The sequence below is a fragment of the Mauremys mutica genome, chromosome 1 (assembly GCF_020497125.1).
Source record: "Mauremys mutica isolate MM-2020 ecotype Southern chromosome 1, ASM2049712v1, whole genome shotgun sequence".
In the NCBI taxonomy this organism is placed as follows: domain Eukaryota; kingdom Metazoa; phylum Chordata; order Testudines; family Geoemydidae; genus Mauremys; species Mauremys mutica.
The window spans coordinates 202,996,366-203,020,151 of NC_059072.1; the positions used below are offsets into that span (position 1 = coordinate 202,996,366).

At 40.7% G+C, this 23,786-nt stretch overlaps 1 protein-coding gene across 2 annotated transcripts in view; it reads right to left on the reverse strand.

Moving 5' to 3' along the window:
* Positions 1-23,786, reverse strand: part of KCNJ6 (potassium inwardly rectifying channel subfamily J member 6) — an 84,446-nt gene that overhangs the window by 29,995 nt on the left and 30,665 nt on the right. Inside the window, exon 2 of one of the 2 annotated variants that reach the window (XM_044979960.1) lies at positions 22,069-22,989. In XM_044979960.1, coding sequence (XP_044835895.1) covers positions 22,069-22,966 — 898 coding nt within the window. In that variant the 5' untranslated portion in view covers positions 22,967-22,989. Of the gene's footprint in view, positions 1-22,068; positions 22,997-23,786 lie in introns of those variants that run through there. The other variant, XM_044979951.1, reaches the window with a different exon arrangement.

Genomic DNA, 23,786 nt, shown 5'->3' on the forward strand with positions numbered 1-23,786 from the left:
CTTCACCATTGATTAGTAATGGGCCCTTTCAAACTCATGCGATAAATCCTTTTTACCACATTGTCATGTATTCAGTATATACTATGTATATGGTGGTGTGGTATTCATTGGGATCTATGTAATAATTGCATTTTTTGCTGCACCTTTGGCTGTCTCACCTGTACTCTGCCCACCAGGGACATCTTCTAACATTCGGAAAACCACTGAGCCATTTTTTCTTCCAATTTTTTTTAAACCTGCACAAATATTTTCTTCTTTCCCACCAAATAAGTAATTGCCTTCATAAAATACACTGATCTGAGGTACTGGGTTAATGGAAATTGGTCCTTGATAGTGGGCTAATATCTTGTGAACAAGTTGGGTGAGAAATGGTTGTCTTATGCTATTGGGAAAAGCAGAGTGTTGCATTTCCAATGGGAGAAAGCACTTGTTTCTAACCCAGGTACTAGACGGAGAGACATTGGACATTTTGACATTGATTTATAAAAAGTGAGAATTTTGTATAATGTTTCTAACATTTGATGATTAGTTTTCCTCTTCTCCACTCCCTGTAGAGTTGAAGACATGTTAGTATGTCACTCTGCTTTCTAAGCAGAAGGATAGGAAAAATATTAAAAGTAAAACTTTTTTCAAAGCTCTCCAACCTTTCTAAAATATCTATTTGTGAAATATGTGGCATATGCAGATTATATGACCGCATCGTGTGGCATAAAGGTTTCATCAGCATGAATTTGGATTTAGCTCTAGAACACGCCTATGGCATCGCAACTCATAAGTAATAATGTAGCTGTGTAAAAATGAATGCCAATGAAATCTTTCTAACATACCACACATATTCCATAGTATGGTGGTTCTAGTTGTGACTCATTCTGAAGTTTGTGTTGAAAATTCAGCTAAACTGGGGACGTATTTCATTTTTCTTCTAAAGTCAGTGGCGTATTCCTTTCCCATACTCTGTCTCACAGTTTGAATTGTTGTGACTATTTTAAGAGGTGCCATCAAATAAGTTAAAAGTTAGAACCACTAAAATGTGACCCATTTTTGAAAAACGTCAAATATTTTAATAATGGCCCTTTGGCTCCCTCCATTTTTAACACTGTTAGATCTAGAGGGCCAGATTCTAAACTGGTGTAAATGGGTAAAGCTCCATTGAGGTCAATGGTTCTGTGCCCATTTACTCCAGCTGAAAATTTGGCTCACACTTACCACATTTATAGTTATTGATAATGTCCCTAACTCTCGGATTTGGCAGAGCTGTGCTTAGCACAGGAACCAGTGGGGAAAGGTGGCAGCTTCCTAATTCGGGGGCCTAAAATAAAGCCACTTCAGGGCTGCATCATGACCTATGCCTATCTGCCAATGGTCCCAAAGAGCCATACCAGCCTAGGGCGACCAGACAGCAAGTGTGAAAAATCAGGACGGGGGTGGGGGGTAATAGGAGCCTATATAAGAAAAAGACCCAAAAATTGGGACTGTCTCTATAAAATCGGGACATCTGGTCACCCTATACCAGCCTGGAATAGTCAGAGTGCTGCAGCATTGTAACTATGCTCCCTTCCCTCTGCCATGCCCTGCTGCTCTGTTTGCGAGAGCAGGTAGTTTAGAGACACTGTGCTGGCTATTCACCACCCAGGAAGTCCCCTGCACTAGAGAAATGCCCAGGTGACCAGTTCCACTGGCTTTATGGCTCCTCTGAACCAGCAAAATGACACACAGAGAGCATCACGGCGAATCTGGCCAATCTCCATTTGTATTGCATTTATGACCGAGACGAGCCTAAACAGCAAGACTGGGCTTGAGGGAACTGGTGGCTGCCAATATTGTTTTTGCCTTTAGTCTTGTACCAAGATAGCTGTGTTTCTGCCTCATTCTACTTTCAAAACTCTCTCTCCCCCAACTCCCAAGTTCTTCACCTTTTTGAATCTAGATTGTGTCAAGCGAGTGGAACTCTCACACCACAGAGTCACTGAAGTCAATGTACGGGTGCCCTGTGTCATTTCTATGGTGGACATATTTTTCATACACATTCTTTCTCTAAGCCACAGGATGTATCTAGCCCAAGGTGCATTGGCTATTTATTTATGGTCTTTTTAGCATTATCTTTTCCCTTGTCTCCAGATTTCTGAAGCTTAACTGGAGTGGTTCTGAGGGACACTTATCCTAAGTTAAAGTATTGAGTTCTGTGGAAGCAACAGCACATACTACAAACCAAATGAGCTCTTACACTTACCTAATTTGTGAAATTTAAAGGTACACACTACAACTTTTTAACTACTTCCGTTCAGGTTTGTTTTAATTTTTAATAAAATATACAGTGGGTGTTCCTTTACCCATATTACTGGGATATATGTTGCTACTGAATAGTAAATAACTGATGGCACTGATGCTAAATCTCCCGTCAGCACACTATGCAATACCCCTCCAGTCTGTCAAAACCCCTCTAACCTCACACCAATTTAACTTCAGCCACACAAATCTATTTTCACATCTACATACAGCTTTGCAACTGGTACTCCTAGGGCCAAAACATGACATCCTGATATTGCATCATGACCTCTTTTAATAGATTTTTAAGGCCAGAAGGGACCATTGTGATTCTCTAGTCTGACCTCCATACATCAGAGCATTGCATCATATGCAGCCAAAAATTGGGACTGGCCCAAGAAATTGGGCCCACACATAAATCACCCTCTGACTCTGATATTGAAATATTTGGATGGAAGATGCAACCTGAGTGCAAGATAGTATGAATTAGTATTTATGACTTGCTATGTATTCTTTTATGTCCACGTAATACACATCTCTCTGAAACAGCTGTCTTTTTAGCAGTGCACCGATTGGGCTGGTGTAGTCCAGGAATGGCACCATTCCTCAGAATGCTTAAAATCAACATTTTTGTATTGAAATTTTCAGGTTAATTGGCCCATTCATTCCTCTGGGGGAAAAGGCAGGGCAAGGAAGAGTGGGAATGAAAGAGAAGAGCTCGCCGTTGACAGAGCAGCAATGGCCTGTGTCCTATTCCCAGAACCGTGTGCATCTCAGGATATCCACAGGTGTTGGTGGACCAACCTCTTTCATCTCCCCACTCTGGAAGAAGCAAGGTGGAAAACCTCAGCTCTGATGGAAATATTTCAAGGAAACGCCTTGAGATTCTCCTACTGAACTCCTATACTGCTGTTAATTTTTCCTGATTGGCTTAAAGTTACTCAAATACTGTGATGACGGGTGACCTTAGAAAAACCTAGATAGGTTGATCTTGGCCTTAGTTACCAAGAGCTGTGTGTTACTTGAGAGCTGTGTGTGTTTACAGGAGTCCATAGGTCTCTTCCACAGTTTTTTCATCTTTTTAATGATTTCGTTAACAAAAAATTGTAATGAACCCACCATAGTTCTGTTCAGGGGAGTTATACCTGGTATGAATTTCTCTGTTTCTTTGTTCTAACAGATTAAACACTAAACAACAACATGCAATAGATGGAAAGCTTGGTAAATCATGGGGGATGACAGTATATAAAGAAGAGGACTAGGGTGAGAATTATTTCTGCAGTCTGATCAAGTAATTACATAGCAGTATTTGTATATACCATGAACACATGTTCATGTGATGAAATATTAAAGCTCTGTTTTGGTACAACTCTGCACTGGGTGTTTTAAAGAAGGGTATCTGCACAATAGGAGAGCCCCCAGGGAATGGTTTAGAGCATTGAGCATTGACTTCTCAATAGAGATTGACTCTTTTTTTTTTAAAATGGCATAAAGTCCTTTTTTCTTAGACCAATCTTCCAGTATCAGTCCCTTGACTTCCATGTAAATCTTTTACCTGCTTTTAATCTGTCTTAATTAGTATTTTAGTTAGTGTCTTAATTGCTTTTTTTGTGAGGTGACCGGAAAACTGACAGGCAGCATGCAAATTACCTTTATTATTTTAGGACTATTGTAAAAGTCCTTTGAAGTGAATGAGAGTCTTTCCATTGGTTTCAAGGGGTTTTGGATTAAACCCATAATGTACATTAAGGTTGTGATGCAAACTGACAGGAATTTCAGTGTTCGGGCAGACATTCAGGGCCTGATTTTTCCATTGCCTCACCCTGGGTGGGGAGTCATTTATTATCTGTGAAAGCCAGGAGTGATATGCTACCCACATTTTACACCCATTTTGCACAGGTGTAAAAGACAAAACAAGCAGCAAGGCTGAAGCAGCAAGGCTGAATTGGGCTTACTCCATCACAAGGTTTTAAATGACTTAATGGAGTTTGAATCCACATGATTTCAAAACCGTTACAACCACGTTTGAACCTTACAGAATAGTCTCCAAGTGCAGTTTTTAGAACACAGTGTGGAGTGTGGCTGGAATGCTGCTGGGCTGCATAAGATGGTCGCCCCAGGCATCTTTTAATGCACAACATGACAACAACAAGGTAAAAGTTTAGAGTCTGTTTCCAGACCAAGAATTTCAGTATGATTGAAAGTTTAAATACAATTGCTTTCATTTGAGTGCACGCTAGTCCCAGTTATCAGTGCCCATCTGAATATGACTTTAAGATCAAGGGGTGAATTTAGCTGTACTTGAATTTTGTTGTTGTTATCCAATATGTTTGTCTGAAGTTTTACTCTTTCTTCTAAATCTTAAACAGAGAATCGAACACTTCAGTGCACCTATGAAGCCCACATTATAAATATCTAGACAGACAGAATGTCCAGTATCCTAGACCTATGTTAACTGTTAATTTGCATATACCTGCAGTGCTTGCTAGGGGTTGTCAAATACTCTTTGATCAGACAAAGACAGTTAATTGAAAAATATACACAGGTTACTATTTTTTTTATTTACTTTGCTTAAATGTCCAAAGTTGCAGAGAACTACTTTAAGCTTGGGGGGCCCAGCTAATATGTAAGTTAACGGGCAAAGATGTGTGGCAAGAGGAGCTTGTGTCTACAGAACAAGGCCATGAGTCGGGTGAGGGCTAGGTTCTATTCTAGCTCTGCCACAGACTTCCTGTGTGAGCTTGGGCAAGTCACTTAACTTCTCTATGCCTTAGTTTCCCCCTCTGTAAAATATGGAATTTTCTGTATTTTTTTTCCCCTATTTGATTTATTTTGTATAAACTGCACTCTCTGATCCTTTGAAGAAAATGAGATCCTCCCTTTTATTTTGATTATATCTTCACACACAAAAAAAGCTGCCTATGTAAAATCCTAGTGGAGGACAAAGCACAGGTAGTTTTGATCATGACTAACTTAATCGAGGATAACCCCAGGTTTTTTTGGGGGGAGAGACGGGGGTACAAAACTGACCTCCACTAGTTACATCAAGGCAGTAACTACCTATGCCTTGTCTCCACTAGTATTTTACATCAATGGCTGTGATGTAAAAAAGCCCCCCATAGTTGTTAGTAATGAAGACATAGCTCCAGAAATAGGTAGAAGTGGTGTGAGTGACAACCTCATTCTGGTTATGGACTGTAAGAGAGGCTATCAGGGCCGCCCAGAGGATTCCGGAGGCCTGGGTTCTTCGGCAGCGGGGGGCCCTTCCGTTCTGGAACCCGCTGCCGAAGTGCCCCGAAGACCCGCGGCGGGGCCCCCCTGCCGCCGAAGTTCAGCCCGGTCTTTGGCGGTAATTCGGTGGCGGGGGGCCCCCACCATGGGTCTTTGGGGCACTTCGGCTGCGGGTCCCGGAACGGAAGGGCCCCCCGCCGCCGAATTACCGCCGAAGACCGAGCTGAACTTTGGTGGCGGGTCCCGCTTCGGCAGTAATTCAGTGGCGGGGGGCCCCCGCCGCGGGTCTTCGGGGCACTTCGGCTGCGGGTCCCGGAACGGAAGGGCCCCCCCCGCCGAATTACTGCCGAAGACCGAGCTGAACTTTGGCGGTGGGTCCTGATTCGGCGGTAATTCGCCGGCGGGGGTCCTTCCGCCCCGGAGTGGAAGGACCCCCCGCCGGCAAAGACCGGGAGCGGAAGAAGCTCCTGGGCCCGGCCCCGCAAGAGTTTTCCGGCCCCCCTGGAGCGAGTGAAGGACCCCGCTCCAGGGCCCCCGAAAAACTCTTGTGGGGGCCCCTGTAGGGCCTGGGGCAAATTGCCCCTCTTGCCCCCGCCTCTGGGCGGCCCTGGAGGCTATAGAGTCTCTGCTTTTAAGCAGTGTCATGGAAGAGCCTGAGGGTAAAGTGAGGGCAGCATAGACAGAGAAAGAAAACCTAAAGGAAATGTGTACTGTCACAATCCTCCCATGATACACAACTGGAGCCTGAGTCTCAGCCCCTTTACATTGCGATGGCAATTTAATTTGAATGTGTGATCATTTAGATGTGCTTCAGTGCTTTGCCAAATTGGGGCATTAAATGGATGGGTATTGAAATATTAAAAGCTGACTTCTACCTTCTGATTCACAAATTCAATTAGACTTTTTTTTATTTGAACCATTATTTTTGGGTAAAATGTGGTCATTTTTCATGAATAAACATTTCCACAAAAGCAACTTGATTTTTCTCAACATTTTCCATAATTCAATGAATACCCTGGGAAAATTTTGAGATTTTTTAAAAACAAATTTTTTTATATCGGCTTTAGAGATTGATGAATCACTTGGAAAATGAGGGGAGAAAGTTTTCTTAGGCCTTGTCTGTATATAGAATTGCATCATTTTAAGTTTAAACATTTTTTTCTTTAATTTTAATTAAACTGTTGCAAAACACAAAAAGTATGAATTCTTAATGTGACTTAATCCTGTTATATATTGCTTGATCTTAAATCTGTTGGTTAGCAAGCTAAACTAAATCAATATAAACCAGATTTAAATTGAATTGAATATTCACACGGTTTTGCACCAGTTTAACCAAATCTGTTCAGCATTACATGTTAGTTAAACTGGTGCAGCTATATAGACAAGGCCTTGCTCTGGGATGTTCTAAAACTGCAGCATGCACTGAGGGCGAAGGTGCAGATTCTCTGCTAAATTTGGGAATGGTAGACCGGAGCAGACAATTTCTGGGATTTCCTATAAGCAAATAGAACACTTATAGACCCTCAGAAAACTAGACCTGACTGAATTAAGTGGGCCCTGAGGTTGCCGCTTAAGGCACCGATGTCAAAGTGGAAGATACGTTTCCTGGTCTGTCCCGGAAGAGACAGACCCTCTCAGGGCTGCCTGGGGGGTGGGGGGAGGGGGTGGGGAAGGGGGGCAATTTGGCCCGGGCCCCGCAGGGGCCCCCACAAGAATATGGTATTCTATAGTATTGCAACTTTTTTTTATGGAAGGGGCCCCCGAAATTGCTTTGCCCCAGGCCCCCTGAATCCTCTGTGCGGCCCTGGACCCTCTTGCCCACCCTTGCAACAAGAAAACACAGAAGGATGGGAAAAGCACCAGTTGTGTAAAAGTGGTGGTCTCTGTTCCTGAGGAAAAATGAGATTTGTGTTGCTTTGCAGCAAGACAGCCTGACCACTCAGGAAATGGCTTTTCCAGCTGAAAAATGGCCCTCTTAAACTAAGCCATAGACTTTTCTGAAGATGCTCAGATTAATTTACTTGGGCTTTAACATCAAACAGTAAATGACCTACTTAATTAGCCTGATTGTTCCATGATGATTTGGGAAACCCTAATTTGGATTATGGCTATACCCCAAAATATTCTTACACTGGCACGCTTGATAGCCCTCTTCATTTAGAAAGAAAGAACTTGTTTAACTATTTTGTAGACCTACAGTTTGGAAGATGTCTATAAATTTACTGCAAACCACAATCCACGTGAGCGAACTCCTATTAATGTTGGTAGGAATTGCAGGCCTGGATCCCGAGCAGTGTATAACTCACAGAATGTAAACAACTCCATTCATGTACCGTGCAAACAAAACTGTAATACCTGTTAAAGTCTCAGGTCCAGATTAATTTTGGCTCTTTCTTGCTGTTTTGCACCTTTCTGGTGATGCAAAGCAGCTGTACATGCATTGTGACCAGCCCGTTAAGCTGGGTTTATGGCTGCTTTGTGTTATCAGAGTGGCGCAAAGCAGCCAGACTATACTGGCGAAGCTGATCCTCAGTTTGCTTCTGTGTGTTTTAAATGCCATCGTATAATTTTTGAGTCTATGAGGTTAATTGTAATTCTGCAGTTTTCCTTTGCTCTAACCTCCGGAGAACTCTTGTATGGTGGCCTCAGGAAACCCAGAAGCAATGCCATAAAGGGAGTTTCTAGTGCTGGTAACTGCCCCTTTGGATATGAAAAGGGCACATCAAAAAGCTGGGCCCTTTTAACATATTTCAAATGCCCTGTGGGATTAACTGCAGTCCATAGCCTTGTCCTTTTTAGTCTGCCATATTCTTACCCTGAATTTACAGTATGCCTGACAGCTGTATTTGCTGCTTCTTTTATATTTTCTGTCACTTCTGCCCTCATAGTAACTGTTCTGTTAAATTTTTGAATGAAAACTTTTTGCTGAGGTTGAATGTGAAGAACAACATACTAACAACATGCAGTTACCTGTGATTTTAGAGAGAACCTAGCTCTATCAGAAAAGTTTGTTGTAACTGTGATGCTGACAGACCAGGGGCCAGCTCATGCCAGAGCCCCAGGCCAATTCTCTTGTGTATTAGTATAGATCAGGGGTCGGCAACCTTTCAGAAGTGTTGTGCCGAGTCTTCATTTATTCACTCTAATTTAAGGTTTCACGTGCCAGTAATACATTTTAATGTTTTTAGAAGGTCTCTTTCTATAAGTCTACAATATATAACTAAATTATTGTTGTATGTAAAATAAATAAGGTTTTTAAAATGTTTAAGAAGCTTCATTTCAAATTAAATTAAAATGCAGAGCCCCCGGACCAGTGGCCAGGACCTGGGCAGTGTGAGTGCCACTGAAAATCAGCTCGTGTGCCGCCTTCGGCATGCGTGCCATAGGTTGCCTACCCTTGGTATAGATCAAAGTGATTCTTAAATGTATACAAGTGTACTTGGTGTTTAAACTTCATGAAAACTAGTGGGATATTACTTGCATTGTTTTCACTTATCTGTATCCTGTTACAGTGTAGTAGCAAACATTTACATTGTGTATATCCTACATAAGAACATAAGAACGGACGTACTGGGTCAGACCAAAGGTCCATCTAGCCCAGTATTTGTCTACCGACAGTGGCCAATGCCAGGTGCCCCAGAGGGAGTGAACCTAACAGGCAATGATCAAGTGATCTCTCTCCTGCCAGCCATCTCCATCCTCTGACGAACAGAGGCTAGGAACACCATTCTTTCCTGTAACTAAAGAACCCACCAAAGGAGAAAGAAACCTTGTGAAATGCAGATTCTCATAGACTTTAAGGTCAGAAGGGACCATTATGTTCATCTAGTCTGACCTCCTGCACAATGCAGGCCACAGAATCTCACCCACCCACTCCAGATGAAGAACTTTAACAGAAAAGTGCTAATTTCTGAGCAAGTGGTCATTGTGTGCGATGATTGGAGGTCAAAGACTCAGAATGCATTCCTCACTCTGTCATCAAAGGAAAAGCCCACGTGGCTAGTGACCCTGTCAGCTTGTTTTCTCTGAGAAGAAGCTATAAGTGTGGAATCAGGGAAAGATCCTGGATCTCTGGACTGTTTGGACTCCTACAGGGAAGTGTACCAGATGCAAAGCTGAGATTCCCACAGAGAGTCTGGGTACCCTAAAAAGACTTCTGGGAAACTGGCAGTTTATTACGTCACTGCCACCATTTGTAATTACAAACTGTGACTCACCTGTGCATATGTTTTACCTGCTTTACCCTCTCAATAACTCTCATTTCCTTTTCTTAGTTAATAAACCTTTAGTTAGTTTACTATCGAATTGGCAACCAGCATTGTCTTTGGTGTAAGATCTAGAGTACCAATTGATCTGGGGTAAGTGACTGGTCTCTGGGATTGGGAGCAACCTGATGTGGTGTGATTTTAGTTTTAAGTGACCTTGTATCACAAATTCCAGCTATCTGGATGGCAAGATAGACTGGAGAGTCTAAGCGGACTGTCTGTGACTCCATGGTAAGACTGGAACAGTAATCCAGGAGTTCACATTTGTCACTGGTGTGGTGAAATCTAATTATACAACACTCCACCAGCTTGGGATGTCTGCCTTGTTTTCCAACAACAGGCACTCACAGTTGTGAGCCTCTCCAGACAGCGTGACAGTAGCATGGCTATCCTTCAATACAGTTTAATAAGATGGTATATCTGAAAAGAAATATTAAAACTGAAAACAACAGAGGACCAAAGGGAAAAGTAAAAGAACCTCATCTGTCCACCAGAGCTGCCTTTGCCGGCAAGATTTCTCAGAGACTTGCATAGCACAGTATTTAAATATGTTTGACATCTGAACACCAAACTATTGAATGAGCTAATTAATCCTCAAAGATCAAGATCATTTAAATAAAAAGTGTGGGAGGTGAAATCTGGCCCCAATTGAAGTCAATAGGGCCATGATTTTATCCCAGTTGTTCATAAGAGCCACATTCTCCAAAGGGAAAAACTCAGAAAGCAAAAGATCAAAATGAGACTGAATGAACAAAACTGTCATTTCCAAAATCAGCTGTTCCAATTCAGACTCTCCATTTTAATTGGTCAAAGATCAAAGACGCAAGGATAATACATTTATATACTGGTAGATAACTATAAAGGTCCTTGGAATTCAAAAGGGACTTGATTCTTCAGCACTACTTCTCAGGAGGACTCAGAACTGCTCTCTCTGATCTGCAGGCGAAAATGTTCACTGATTAACTTATTCCCAGGGAGTTAGGAGTAAAGAAACCCTGGACCTGTGTGATGCATGTATATGCTTTGGCACAGGTCAGCCCTCCTGCTTTTGAAAGTGGAGATGACTGAGATCTAGTGAATCTCTTCCGAGGACAGGGAACACAGCTCAGTGCCATCATCTTATCCTTCCCTGGCCCCTGCAGAAGTTCCTCTGTTGAAGTTCCATGGTGTGTTGAGATGGGGCTGGAGGTGAATCTGAGGATCCAAGATCTCTCTGGAACATCATCCTCAGTGGACCCCTTGGATTTCCATTAAGAAATGGAAATGTTGCTGCTTAGGTGAGATGAACTCCTGCTGGGTCCACTCAGTGTCTGATACTGAGCAGTGGTAGGAGAACCCAGCCAGTGGTGGCATTGACCAATGATATCCAGGGTGAAGGAGCCAGCAGAGCCATGCAGAGGGCTCATCTACTTTCCTTGCATCTGTGGATGTGGAGCTGCCCATTCTGCAACTCTCCAAAGCTCTTTCAGCTGAGGAGGGCTAGGGTCAGTTTCTTGAAAACTGTGAAGTACTTTCAGTCCCCTATGGCCCTTTCCCATGTGTTTCTCCAGGAGAGAAGGTGATGTAGCCCCTTGTTAGGTAACACTTTTTAACTGTGACAGTTAAAGGTAAATTGCAAACTGGAATTTTGGGTTCCCTAAACAGACTGTAGCGATGCACTGTGCACCTGTGATGCTGCCATTAACATGAAGCATGATTGTGGGCCTGGCCTAGTGACATGGAGACAGAAGCAAAATCAGCCAGAGAGACCCAGGTTTTAGAACAAGGTTATGATCCTCATTTACTCTGCTTGTGGGTATCCTGTGAATCATGGAGGTGACATATTTGGTCTCAGAGTGATAGGGCATAGAAGAGCAGAATGTTTGAGTTACTCTGCTTTATGCTATGTGCTCTAAAGTGCCAGCTATGGAGCAGCATTGACAGCAGATTAGGTTCAGTGGAAAGCAGTCCTTGTTGCTTTTGGACAGGTTTTGAAATCCCAGTATTGTTTTAGTTATAAGCTCAAATCTACCACTAAAGGTCTCTCTGCAAATGGAACAAAAAGAGAAGCTCCTCTACTGAAAATACCTTGTTGCTAGGGCTGTCAATTAATCACGGTTAACTCATGCAATTAACTCAAAAAAATAAATCGCAATTAAAAAAATTAATTGGGATTAATCACAGTTTTAATCACACTGTTAAACAACAGTAGAATACCAATTGAAATGTATTAAATATTTTTGGATTTTTTCTACATTTTCAAATATATTTCAATTACAACACAGAATACAAAGTGTACAGTGCTTACTTTATATTATTTTTATTACACATTTGCACTGTAAAAATGATAAAAGAAATGGTATTTTTCAATTCCCATCATACAAGGACTGTAGAACAATCTCTTTATCGTGAAAGTGCAATTTACAACTGTAGATTTTTTTGTTACATAATTGCACTAAAAAAGAAAGCAATTTAAAACTTCAGCGCCTACAAGTCCACTCAGTCCTACTTCTTGTTCAGCTAATCGCTCAGACAAACAAATTTGTTTACAATTACGGGACATAATGCTGTTTGATTCTTATTTATAATGTCACCTGAATGTGAGAACAGGACATGCTTCTATGCTGACGACGCTTGTTAAAAAAAATGCGTTAATTAAATTTGTGACTGAACTCCTTGGGGGAGAATTGTATGTCTCCTGCTCTGTGTTTTACCCACATTCTGCCATATATTTCATGTTATAGCAGTCTCGGATGATGACCCAGCACATGTTGTTCATTTTAAAAACACTTTCACTGCAGATTTGACAAAACGCAAAGAAGGTACCAATGTGAGATTTCTAAAGATAGCTATAGCAATTGACCCAAAGTTTAAGAATCTGAAGTGCCTTCCAAAATCTGAGAGGGATGAGGTGTGGAACATACTTTCAGAAGTCTTAAAAGAGCAACACTCTGATGTGGCAACTACAGAACCCGAATTACCAAAAGAGAAAATCAACCTTCAGCAGGTGGCATCTGACTCAGATGTTGAAAATGAACATGTGTTGGTCTGCATTGCTTTGGATTGTTATCGAGAAGAACCTGTCATCAGCATGGACGCATGTCCTCTGGAATGGTGATTGAAGCATGAAGGGGCATATGAATCTTTATTGCATCTGGCACGTAAATATCTTGCGATGCCGGCTACAACATTGCCATGCGAATGCCCATTCTCACTTTCAGGTGACATTGTCAACAAGAAATAGGCAGCATTATCTCCTGCAAATACAAACAAACTTGATTGTCTGAGCGATTAGTTGAACAAGAAGTTGGACTGAGTGGACTTGCAGGCGCTAAAGTTTTACATTGTTTTATTTTTGAGTGAAGATATTGTTTATATATAATTCTATGACTGTAAGTTCAACTTTTATGATAAAGAGATTGCACTACAGTACTTGTAATGGGGGAATTGAAATACTATTTCTTTGTTTTTTACAATGCAAATATTTGTAATAAAAATAAATATAAAGTGAGCACTGTACACTTTGTATTCTGTGTTGTAATTAAAATTGATATATTTGAAAATGCAGGAAACATCCAAAAATATTTAAATAAATGGTATCCCTTTTTTAATTGCGTGATTAATTGTGATTAATTTTTTTAACTGCTTGAAAGCCTTAGTTGTTGCTTTGTTCTGAATATCATTAAATAACAGCCATGTGACAGACTGGCCATATCATGTAATATCCTGAACAAACCTTATGGAATTAAGACAAATTTTATTGAATTAGGGTTAATACCTTTAGGGTGCATTGTATTAAAAATGCAGTTGTGCATGTGTTGTTGCATTGTATGTACCTTCTCTAGTAGGAAGGGAGGATGCTATCAGCCTTTGAAGCCACCCCCTGGGGAGATATGTATACTAGTGTTATGTAGGGCCAGGGAAGGTTAAACAATGACCTGTAAGCAACTCTTAAGGATATATCAAAAGGGTATTAAAATGGCAAACAGGGCCATTCCTTGTAGATAGTTATCAAAGCCTTGTTAAATAGAGTGCCACAAGTACTTCTGTTCTTTTTGTTAAATAGACTAGACTCTAACCCATTTGCTGGTATTTTTAGAGAATCAAAGAGTAAGTGCTAAATGTGTCTCTGTTTACTTGCCTAGAACTCTAACAATGTGATCTAATTAGCTTGTAGATGCTAAATCCTGTTTCTATCATATAAAACTTCATTATTGTATTCTATTGACTGGGAGATCAAAAGTGGATATTATCATTTAGATGGGATGGGTGGCATAATATTGTTGTCCTAATCTTTCCTCAAAGCTTGTAATTCCACATAGTAAACCACCTGTGAACTATCCTGATAGTTTGAATGGCTATTGCTAAAGGTATTGTCTGAGAAAGAACTCATTGAATAGAGATCACAAATTGTTGGCTCGCTTTCATCAAAGCCCATGTGGTGGAGTTGCTTGGCATCGCCTCAGGCCTGATCCTTTTCATCTCACGTCTGCTTAATTTTAATAGGGAAGGTCTAAGCCATAGGACCGAGGTCTCTAGGCAGTTGCCTGGATTATCCTGGAACTCTCATGGAAAAACTCTAACAGACTCTACACCTGAAATGCCTGTTGGACTATAACCTATCGAATTGATTACAGAGAGACTTTTACAAGCCAGCTGCTATAACATCATTGCTATGATCCTGATCTATGAACATTGAACGTCATTTGTATGTATATTGATCCTGTAACCATTTATAACTCTCTTCTTTCTTTTCCCTTTTATTAATAAAGCTTAAATTTAGTTATCAAGGATTGGCTGTAAACATGTATTTGAGTAAGATCTGAAATATTCATTGACTTGTGGAGTAATGTGTCTGATCCTTTGGGATTGGAAGAACTTGGTTTATGGTGAATAGGGTTTTTAATAACCTCTTACTATACATGATCAGTTGTCCAGATGGGAACCAAAGGCTGGGCTGCCTAAAGGGGGCTGTGGTTTTGGCTTCTTGTTAACCAGCATGGTAAGGCAGTTTTGATACTGGTTGCTGAATCTAATTATAGTGTAATCTACCAGTTTGGGGAATATCTGCTCCATTTCTCGCAGCCTGCCCTGACTGTGGCATTCTCAGTGTGGCCCACCCAGGCACAAGGGTCACTAGTTCAAACTGGATTCTCCAGAGGCCAAGATACAAAGAAAATACTTTTGGATGAAAGCCTGGATTTTAAGGTGACTCATGTCCTTCCTAATCCAGCAAATGGACAGGACCCCTGGTCCACGGAGGGCCGCTGTCCTTAGGGGAGGATTGGGAAAGACTGGGCCTACTAAGGCCTCATAAAACAAAGAGATTGTTCTGAGCTGAAGCTCTGATGAACCTGTAACCACAAAGAACCCCGTAGCCTGGACTGATGCCAGGTAAACTCATTAGCCTGCATGTACATTCTTTTATTGTTTCTAACATTTTCTTTGTAATGCTTTTTACCTTAAGAATAACGCATGCTTGCCTAGAAATAGCTGGGTGGGTAACTTGTATCTATAGCAATCACTCTGCTATCAGTCTCTGAGGAGAAAGCAAGTGGGTCTGTTTAGGGCAGGCAGACTGTCTTTGCTGGGAAATACCAGTGAAGGGTGGGAATTGTGTAGCCTGGACATATTCTGGTCTGAAGAGAGTGAGACGTGGGTCTCCACCCAAGAGAGGTAACAGCTGGAGAGCTAGAAGCCTGAGAGTGGTTGCCCTGACTGGACCACTGAGAGGACATACAGGTGTAGTTGCCTGAACTGTGACAATCCGATCTACTATAAAGAAAGTACTAGATCATTTGAAGTAGAAAGTTGGTTTTCCGCAAAGCTAGTCAGCAGAAGTCTAGTTCTTCTGCCTGGCTGTCTTTGACACATGAGTAGCTGTTTAAGTCGGAACATTATAATTGCACTGATAGCTTGATGAGAGCCTTCCCTGGCTTGCTGGATTACTGGGAGAGAGGAGTTGTTGCTATAGCTGCAGTTGTTAGAATTGGGTGGCTAACTGGTGAGACAGGTGTTACCAATTAAAGAAATGGATAATAGCCCAGAATTGAATAAGAGAAGGGAAATGTTTGAATAGTACAAATATTATTTAGAGGATGCAGCTATTAAACAAAATGCAGTTCCTAGTTTACTCCAGTGAGGGTAATTTAGACTTACTCTGCAAAATTTTGGCCGATATTTTCATAACGAGCATCTAAGTTCCATATGAACCTTTTGTCTTCTTTTCTAGCCATTTTGGATGTTACTTTGATTTGAAAACGTTGGTTACTCTGGTAGTGTGTTCATTTAAGTGTCCATTTAAATCTAATAGTCTCCTAGGCCAAACAGACTAGTTCTTTCTACCTGCTAAGGAAGCTCCTTAAAAGAAACATCACTTGAAATGAGAATGACTGACTGTGAACCTTGCAGCATTCAGAATTCAATGCAACTCCCCAAACACAGGCTGACCCACTCCACCACACACCACCATTCCCCATTCTCTGTATTTAATAATTGCCCCAAACAAACAAAAATGCCAGCAAGGAAAGTTAAAGACACTGTTGTCATTTGTACTCTTGGTAGGGGCTCAGCTACTGTAGTGAAGGGGGTATAAGGGTGATAGAACACAAACAGCAGGAGAGAACATAAAAATGATAGCTTAGAATTGAAACGGAAGAAATACCAAAGACTGTACATCTTTTGTATTCCATCCCTTCCTGAAAGGCTGGTGAGCCAACCCAGAATTGAAACTAGTTCAGTCCTAATTCTATTTGGAATGTAATTCAAGCAAATAAACTATGGTCACGCCCTGGGGGCACTACAGTATAATCTATTTCCACCTATTTCCATAATCTATTTCTATTTCCTTTGGAGAGGCTTGGCTGTAAGCAATTCTGATTCCTTTCCCCTCTGTCGCCTCCATCCCCTTAAGAAGTAATTTAAGAACATAAACACCACTTCTTTTAAGAGCAATAGGAAAATTTGGCCAAAAACCTGTAAACCAAGCAAGACTTATTTGAAAAGAGAAGAGTCTGAGAGATGTTGTGAGGCCTGGAATTACTAATATCCATATCAAACAGAGACATTTGTTAGGATAGGGCAATCATAAGGGGGGAAGTATGGCAACTGATCAGCGTGGAAGCAAAAAGACAATAAATCATTCAATCAACTGGGCTGTAGTTAAGAGCAGACACAGCTTTCTACCATGTGCCCCTAGCCAATAGCCTCATTTGCTATATAAAGAACATTTTGTGTGTACATTTGACTGCTTTTCACACACATTTTCTACAGCTAGTGAGCATGTTTGTTTATGTATCTATAAACCCTTCTGCAAATATTGGTCTCAAGCTGTCCATGTGTCAGAAATATAAATGAGTTCTATTACAAATATATTTGTAAATCATTCTCCATATGAACCCGAAGATGTTTATATAACTTTGCCATGCAATTTCCCGTGTTGCCTTTTATTTTTAACATGTAAAAAAAAGTTTATAATAGCTACTGTCTCACTTTTCATTTTCACAAGGGGGGAATTGCCATTGTGTTTTCTAGTGCACCCCCCCCATGGTCACATAATAATGCATGTAGCTTATTAGTGTTGATGCCCATGTTTTGTGTCTCACTAAATAGTTGCCTTCTCCAGAAGGCAAAGGGTTTAAACCTTCAAAAGCATTTTTGGGGCTTGTACAAAGAACAGCAGCCACAGTGAAGTTTTCAAATTTATAATCCCTGTCCCCACCAACCCAATTAAACAGCCTAGTGTTACCTTTTAGATGTGCTCCTCTAGCAGATAGATTTGAGGCTCTTTGGATCTAAAAAATCTACCCAAGTCCCACATGGAAAACAGACGCTCCAAATAAGAGTTCTGGTTCATATTCAGTCACAGTAAAAATGTTCATAGTGTTTAAAAAAAAAAATCTCTAATTCTTCTGTAAAATAATATACAGCCAATGGTGACATTTTAATATAAACCAGAATCATGACCTGTTGGCTAATATTAATCAGTGATAACCCAAATTGTCTGTATCATGCAAGTTGTGTTCCTACCAGATGGCTTGTCTATGCCAGAGATAGGAAGGAAAATAGAGTGTGTATTCCCCCTTCAAAGTGGAACTCTCCTTTAAGGCACATGGGAACATTACATCCTGCTTCCCAGGTCTGTACAATCATGGGCCAGATCTTCCGTAGTGGAGTAGCCACTGTGTACTATGCCACCAGTGTAATCTGGGATCCTAAAAGTGGCTTCACTGGCCCAGGAAGGATCACCTCCCTAATCTTGTAGTGATATGGAATTGACCTAGGCTTTCTTATGCCTCATCCATCCCCACCTGCTCTCAGCACTGGAGTGAAAATAGAACATGACCTGTGCACAGGTCATGGCTTGGATGTCACTCAAGTATGCCAGTTCTTGGGTGAAGTATGCCAGTTCTTGGTTCCCTGTAACCGCTGCAGCTCATCACAAGTTAAAGCAAGCCTCAGACTGCTTCAAAAAGGCACAAAGGGACCAGCACTACATAGCACTGCATCAGAAGAGTGCAGAGTTGAACTTTAAACTAGCTTTACACACCACTCCCCTGGATAGGGCTCCATCCACTTCAGCTGTAGCCAGGGATCCGGCCCATACCCTCAACTGCAATATCCGTGCCTGGCTAGAATGGGACATCTTAGGCATTTCTGAATACCCTTCTGGGTATGGTAGAATATACTGAGCATTTCTTTTTTAGACTGAGCATATTTCTGTTGTGTTTTACTCAGTGCTTGGAAACACATACCAATGAGTGACACTTTTGCAGAAAGATAGCCCTCCATATCATGTGTGTTTGCATTGATTGAGATTTTAGGGTATTTGCTAATCTCAAAATACTAGGGCTCCTGTAAAATGTTTGTTTTAAACTCCCAAAAGCATTTCTTTTGCTAGTTGTTCCACTGCCATTCCGTCCTGTCCTCTGTCTGCATTTCGAGTGGAACACTTAATTATGACAAACTAGGGATGAATTTGCTTAGATATGCTGACATACTCGTGAATCTCTGAAAGGCCTCCTTGTTTTGGGATCTGTTTGTACAATTGCCATCTTTCTACGCTCTGATCAAAATCCTTTGTTACTCAGGCTGTGTCATGTGTAACTAATCTCATTCTCCCTGATCAGCATTTTTCCTGTTCATTTTTTTTCTCTCGCTGTAGACTATAACAGTCTCTCATTGTGGTGTGCTTCATTTTGCCCCAAATCAGCAGATAATGAACAGTCATTTCCTTCAAGTATAAATTCTGAAAGATCTGGGATTCTCAAAGACCCAGTATGGTCGTTCTTATGTAATACTTTGGTACTGAGACACAGCAGGAGACAAGTCACTTTAACATAGATCTACTAAAAGGGAAATGGAAATTGCAGCACTTTGCGCTTTCTGTACTTTGGATTGGCCCAGGTCCTTGCATCCAAAACTGAACACACTTTTGCATTATGAAATCTAGACATGGCCCTCTCAGCTGTTCTCCTGAGGCAGTGCTGCTGTTTGGTGGCTGTATTCAAATCCTTTGGTTCTATACGAATCCTTAACTAGTTTGATTGTATTACAATGACTATACTGTTAATCTAGGCCTTAAAAGTTAGGGCGACACACTTATGGTGCTTAGTAGGAATGTGACATATAGACATGGCCTTAGTCAGTGGTATTTGCATTTGCTCAATAACATCTAATTTTACCACCTGCTTGAGTTCAGCTATTACTTTCTGTCAGTCTAGTGTGATTTTGCTTGATGCGTATATTTTAGACAGCACAAGGGGATCTATTTCAATCGGATGTATTAAAGGATCCCAGTCCATTTATCAAGTCATCAAATTATTTAAGAATACCTTTTTTGCATCCTGCTCAGTAGACAAGTTATGCACTCATTTGATCATCTACGTTTACAGACTCATCTTCAGCTCAAGCATATATGGATCTTTCTGTTTCATCATTTCAAATTCTACCGAGAAGTATTTGTTCTTCTCTATACATGCCTGTATGGCATTGCCATATGAGCTCACTTTGTTCCTATTAAATGAAAAAAGTTTTATTTGCAGTTTGAACATGCATCAGTCACTAATCATTTTGTGTAAGCTTGCTGTGATTACATTGCATTTAGCTCCGCTATCTATTTTGAGATTTGCTTTCTGTTCATTTATTTCCAGTCTCACAGACCAGTTTGCTGTAGGACCTTGCTTTGCAAATGTATTAAGAGACCCAACAAATAATTCTTTGTTTTATCAGAGATTTGAGCTCCACTTGTTTATCCATAATGTATTTTATTTTTATATTTCCTTGCAATATGTGCTGAGCAACGTAAGTGAATAAAGCCATTACTAGCAGGGGCTCTCAGGGTTCAGTTCTTGGTCCAATACTATTCAATATTTTTTCAATGATATAGACGATGAGATTAAAACTTTTGCTGGTTAAATTTGCAGGTGACGTGAAGATTGATGGAGTAGTAAATAAGGAGGAGGACAGGCTACTGTTACATAGTGATATGAATTGCCTGCTTAAATGATCACAATCCTACAAAATGTGTTTCAATACAGATGAATGCAAGGTAATACATATGGGAAGAAAGAAATCAGGCTATACCTACAGAATGGGAGACTGTCTTGGAAAGCAGAGACTCAGAAAAGGACTTCAGGGGTGTCATCGTAGAACAAACTGAATATAAGCCCTCCGTGCTATGCTGTGACTAAAAGGGCTAATGCAATCCTTGGATGAAGAAAAAATCAAGTAGAAGTAGGCAAGTGATCTTGCCTCTGCGTGCAGTACACAGTACTGATGAGACTGCTACTAGAATACTGTGTCCAATTCCAGAATACAGTGCCCACACTCCAAGAAGGATGTGGAAATACTCGAGAGAGTTCAAAGGAGGTCCACAAAAATGACCCAGGGGCTGGAAAACAAGCCTTTTGATGAGAGGCTTAAGGAGCTCGGTCTATTCAGTTTGTGACAGAGAAGGATGAGAGGTGCCTTGATCACTGCTCATGGTCATGCAACAGATATCTGACAGTGAGGGGCTTTTCAGTCTTTCAGACAAAGGCATAACAAGATCCAGTGGCTGTAAGTTGAATTTAGATTAATTCAACCTTGAAATAAGATGGAATTCCTAGCAGAGAGAGTAATTAAACATTGGAATAGCTTACCAGGGGAGGCAGTGGACTCTCAGTCTCTTGGGATCTTTAAAACAAGTTTAGATATCTTCCTAAAAGATATGCCTTTATCGAGTTTCTGGTAACAATTCCATGGCCTGTGTATACAGGATAACAATAGTGGCCCCTTTTGGCCTTCGAGTCTTTAAATCTCATTTGAATCTATTGCTTTTATTGCATATGTGACACTGCTCCCCTCATCCTGTATGCCTTTCCATTGTTTATATGCCATGTTGTTGTAGCCATGTTGGTTCCAGAGGCAAGGTGGGTGAGGTAATAACTTTTATTGGACTAACTTCTGTGGGTGAGAGAGACAAGCCGTCAAGCTACACGGAGCTCTTCTTCAAGTCTGGGAAAGGTACTAAAAATGTCACGGCTAAATACAAGATTGAACAGATAGTTTAGCTTTGGCTGTACACACCTATTTTAAGGCTCCTGTACACAGCCAGAATGGTATGAAGGGGCCTTAGTGTAAATGAGAATCAAGTCCTTGATATTTTGAATCTAAAGTAAAACCAGCCTAAAAGTTAAAACAAAACAAATGTTAAAAAATAAAGTGTTTAGTTGAACATATTATCATTTCATATTCGATGCAAACATCTTTTGGGAATTCCATGGTAGAAGTTTGCACATAGCAGGCAGTTCTTTTTGCATTACCCATGAATAATTGGGAACAGCAGGTTCTATGGTATTTGCACATTATGTCTAATCAGGGATTCAGATTAGATTTTTACAAAGCATTGTAAAGCAGTTTATCACACTAGATTCTACAGGCTTGATTTACACTTGTAATAGAATGATAAATAATGGGATGACGTGCTCTGGAAAATTTAGACAGTAATACCGGTAAATGTTATATCATTTTCAAACCAGATCAGAAACAAATGTAATTTCATTGGGCAGGGTTGAGCACACAATTAAACAGAGCATGCTTTTAATTTTAAACCCAACTGTTCTGCCGATGCCTTTTGCAAATGTAATGTCTGTTTCCATTGTTGAAGTAATTCTTTTAAAGTGAGGTGAAAACAAAGGTTTTCTGTGGCACAAGGAGCACCAAATGGAGTATAACGACCAGTCCAATTCAGATTTACTGTATTTTCCCTGCTGAATATAGTTTGTATCTGAAATCAATTTATTTAAAATTAAAATGTATACTTTACACAAATTATAAGAAACATTACCTGTTGCCTCCACCATGCCTTCTAGAATTACAACAATTTCTAGTTCCTCTTTGGGCAATTGGTCTTTGGAAATCTCCCAGAAAGGACTCTGCTGGTTAATTTCATGGCTGATGATCAGTGGTGAAACCAAAAAGAGACGATCATCCCCTGTGTAATAACCTACGTTGAGATCTGTCTGGTTGAGTGGTATAAATTCCCCCTCCTTTGTCTGTTTAGATTTGATCAACTTGGCTCGTATTGATGCCTCCACAATGTGTGAATTCCTAAGGTCCCCTACTCGGAACATCAGGCACAGCTTCCCATCCCGCATGGAAATGACTGCGTTGGTAGAAAAAACCAGGGTTTCTGCCCTCTTCTTGGGCTGGGATATTTTCACAAACATGCAACCAACCATAAAAGCATTGACAATAGAACCTAAAACAGACTGAACTAAAAGCAGAATAATTCCCTCGGGACATTTGTCCGTGATGACCCGATAACCATACCCGATGGTGGTTTCTGTCTCTATTGAGAATAAAAAGGCCGAGACAAACCCATTGAGGTTACTGACACATGGGGTCCACGTATTGTCTCCTATATGTTCCATATCACCTCGGATGTAAGCAATTAGCCACCAGATCATTCCAAAGAAGAGCCACGTCACAGTGTAAACCATGACAAAAATCAAAAGGTTGAACCTCCATTTGAGGTCGACTAAGGTAGTGAAGATATCACTCAGATAACGATAAGTCTCTCTCACGTTCCCATGGTGTACGTTGCATTTCCCATCTTTCCTAACATACCTCTGAATTTTTCTCTTGGTACATACTTTGCTTATGTGTTTTGGAAGATCCTCTCTAGCTTGTTTGGGCAACTTTGGCTGCTGAATCATGACAGGGCTCTCCACGTCCTGCTCCATTGAGTCTTCTTCAAGTACATTAGCTGCCATTAAAAAAAAGACATTAATATTTATGTGTATGCAGACAATTGAATAAACACACAACTTCCTTCTGTATTAGCAGTAGGAAACAAGAATTAATTCATTACCTAATAGAAATAACTTTGAAAGAAAACTTTTTCTTAGGTCATGGGCTTCCTAGCTATTATTTCAGAGATTTGATCCTGTCTAAACCAGTGTTTAAATTCTGCAACACATATTCAGACAAATGTTGTACCCACTTTTAAAATGTAATACATCGGTATTGCTTGTAAGCCAAGAATGATCTTCTGGGAGATAGCACTTATATAAATGAAGAAACAGATCTGCTTTGGGGCTTAAGTCACCAATACGAGCAGAGAAAATGAGCAATTGTTAGACTATTATTTTTTTACATTGATGCCATTACTAAGGGGAAAAAGAATTAAATACATGTAAGTGGTTTTAAAAAACACTTTATTTTCAAAGGAGCCAATTCTGCTCTCATTGACCTCAATAGAAGAAATATTGGGTCTTAGCATAATATACACCAACAGCAATTCTAACCAAATTTCTATACAAAATAGATGTGTTTATACTGAGCCTGGGCAGTCTGTGTCCTCCTCTCACTAATGTAAAACACACAGTACTTCAGAAGTTGGTGCCATGGTAGTTCACTTAAGTGAGCACCCAAGAATGAGACTATTAATCGTACTGCACCTTCCTTTCTATGGATGCCACCCTGGTATCTGAGTGCCTCCCAATATTTAACAACAGTAACAATCTCTTTCTTTCTCCCCACTTCCTTCCCACCCTTTTGAGA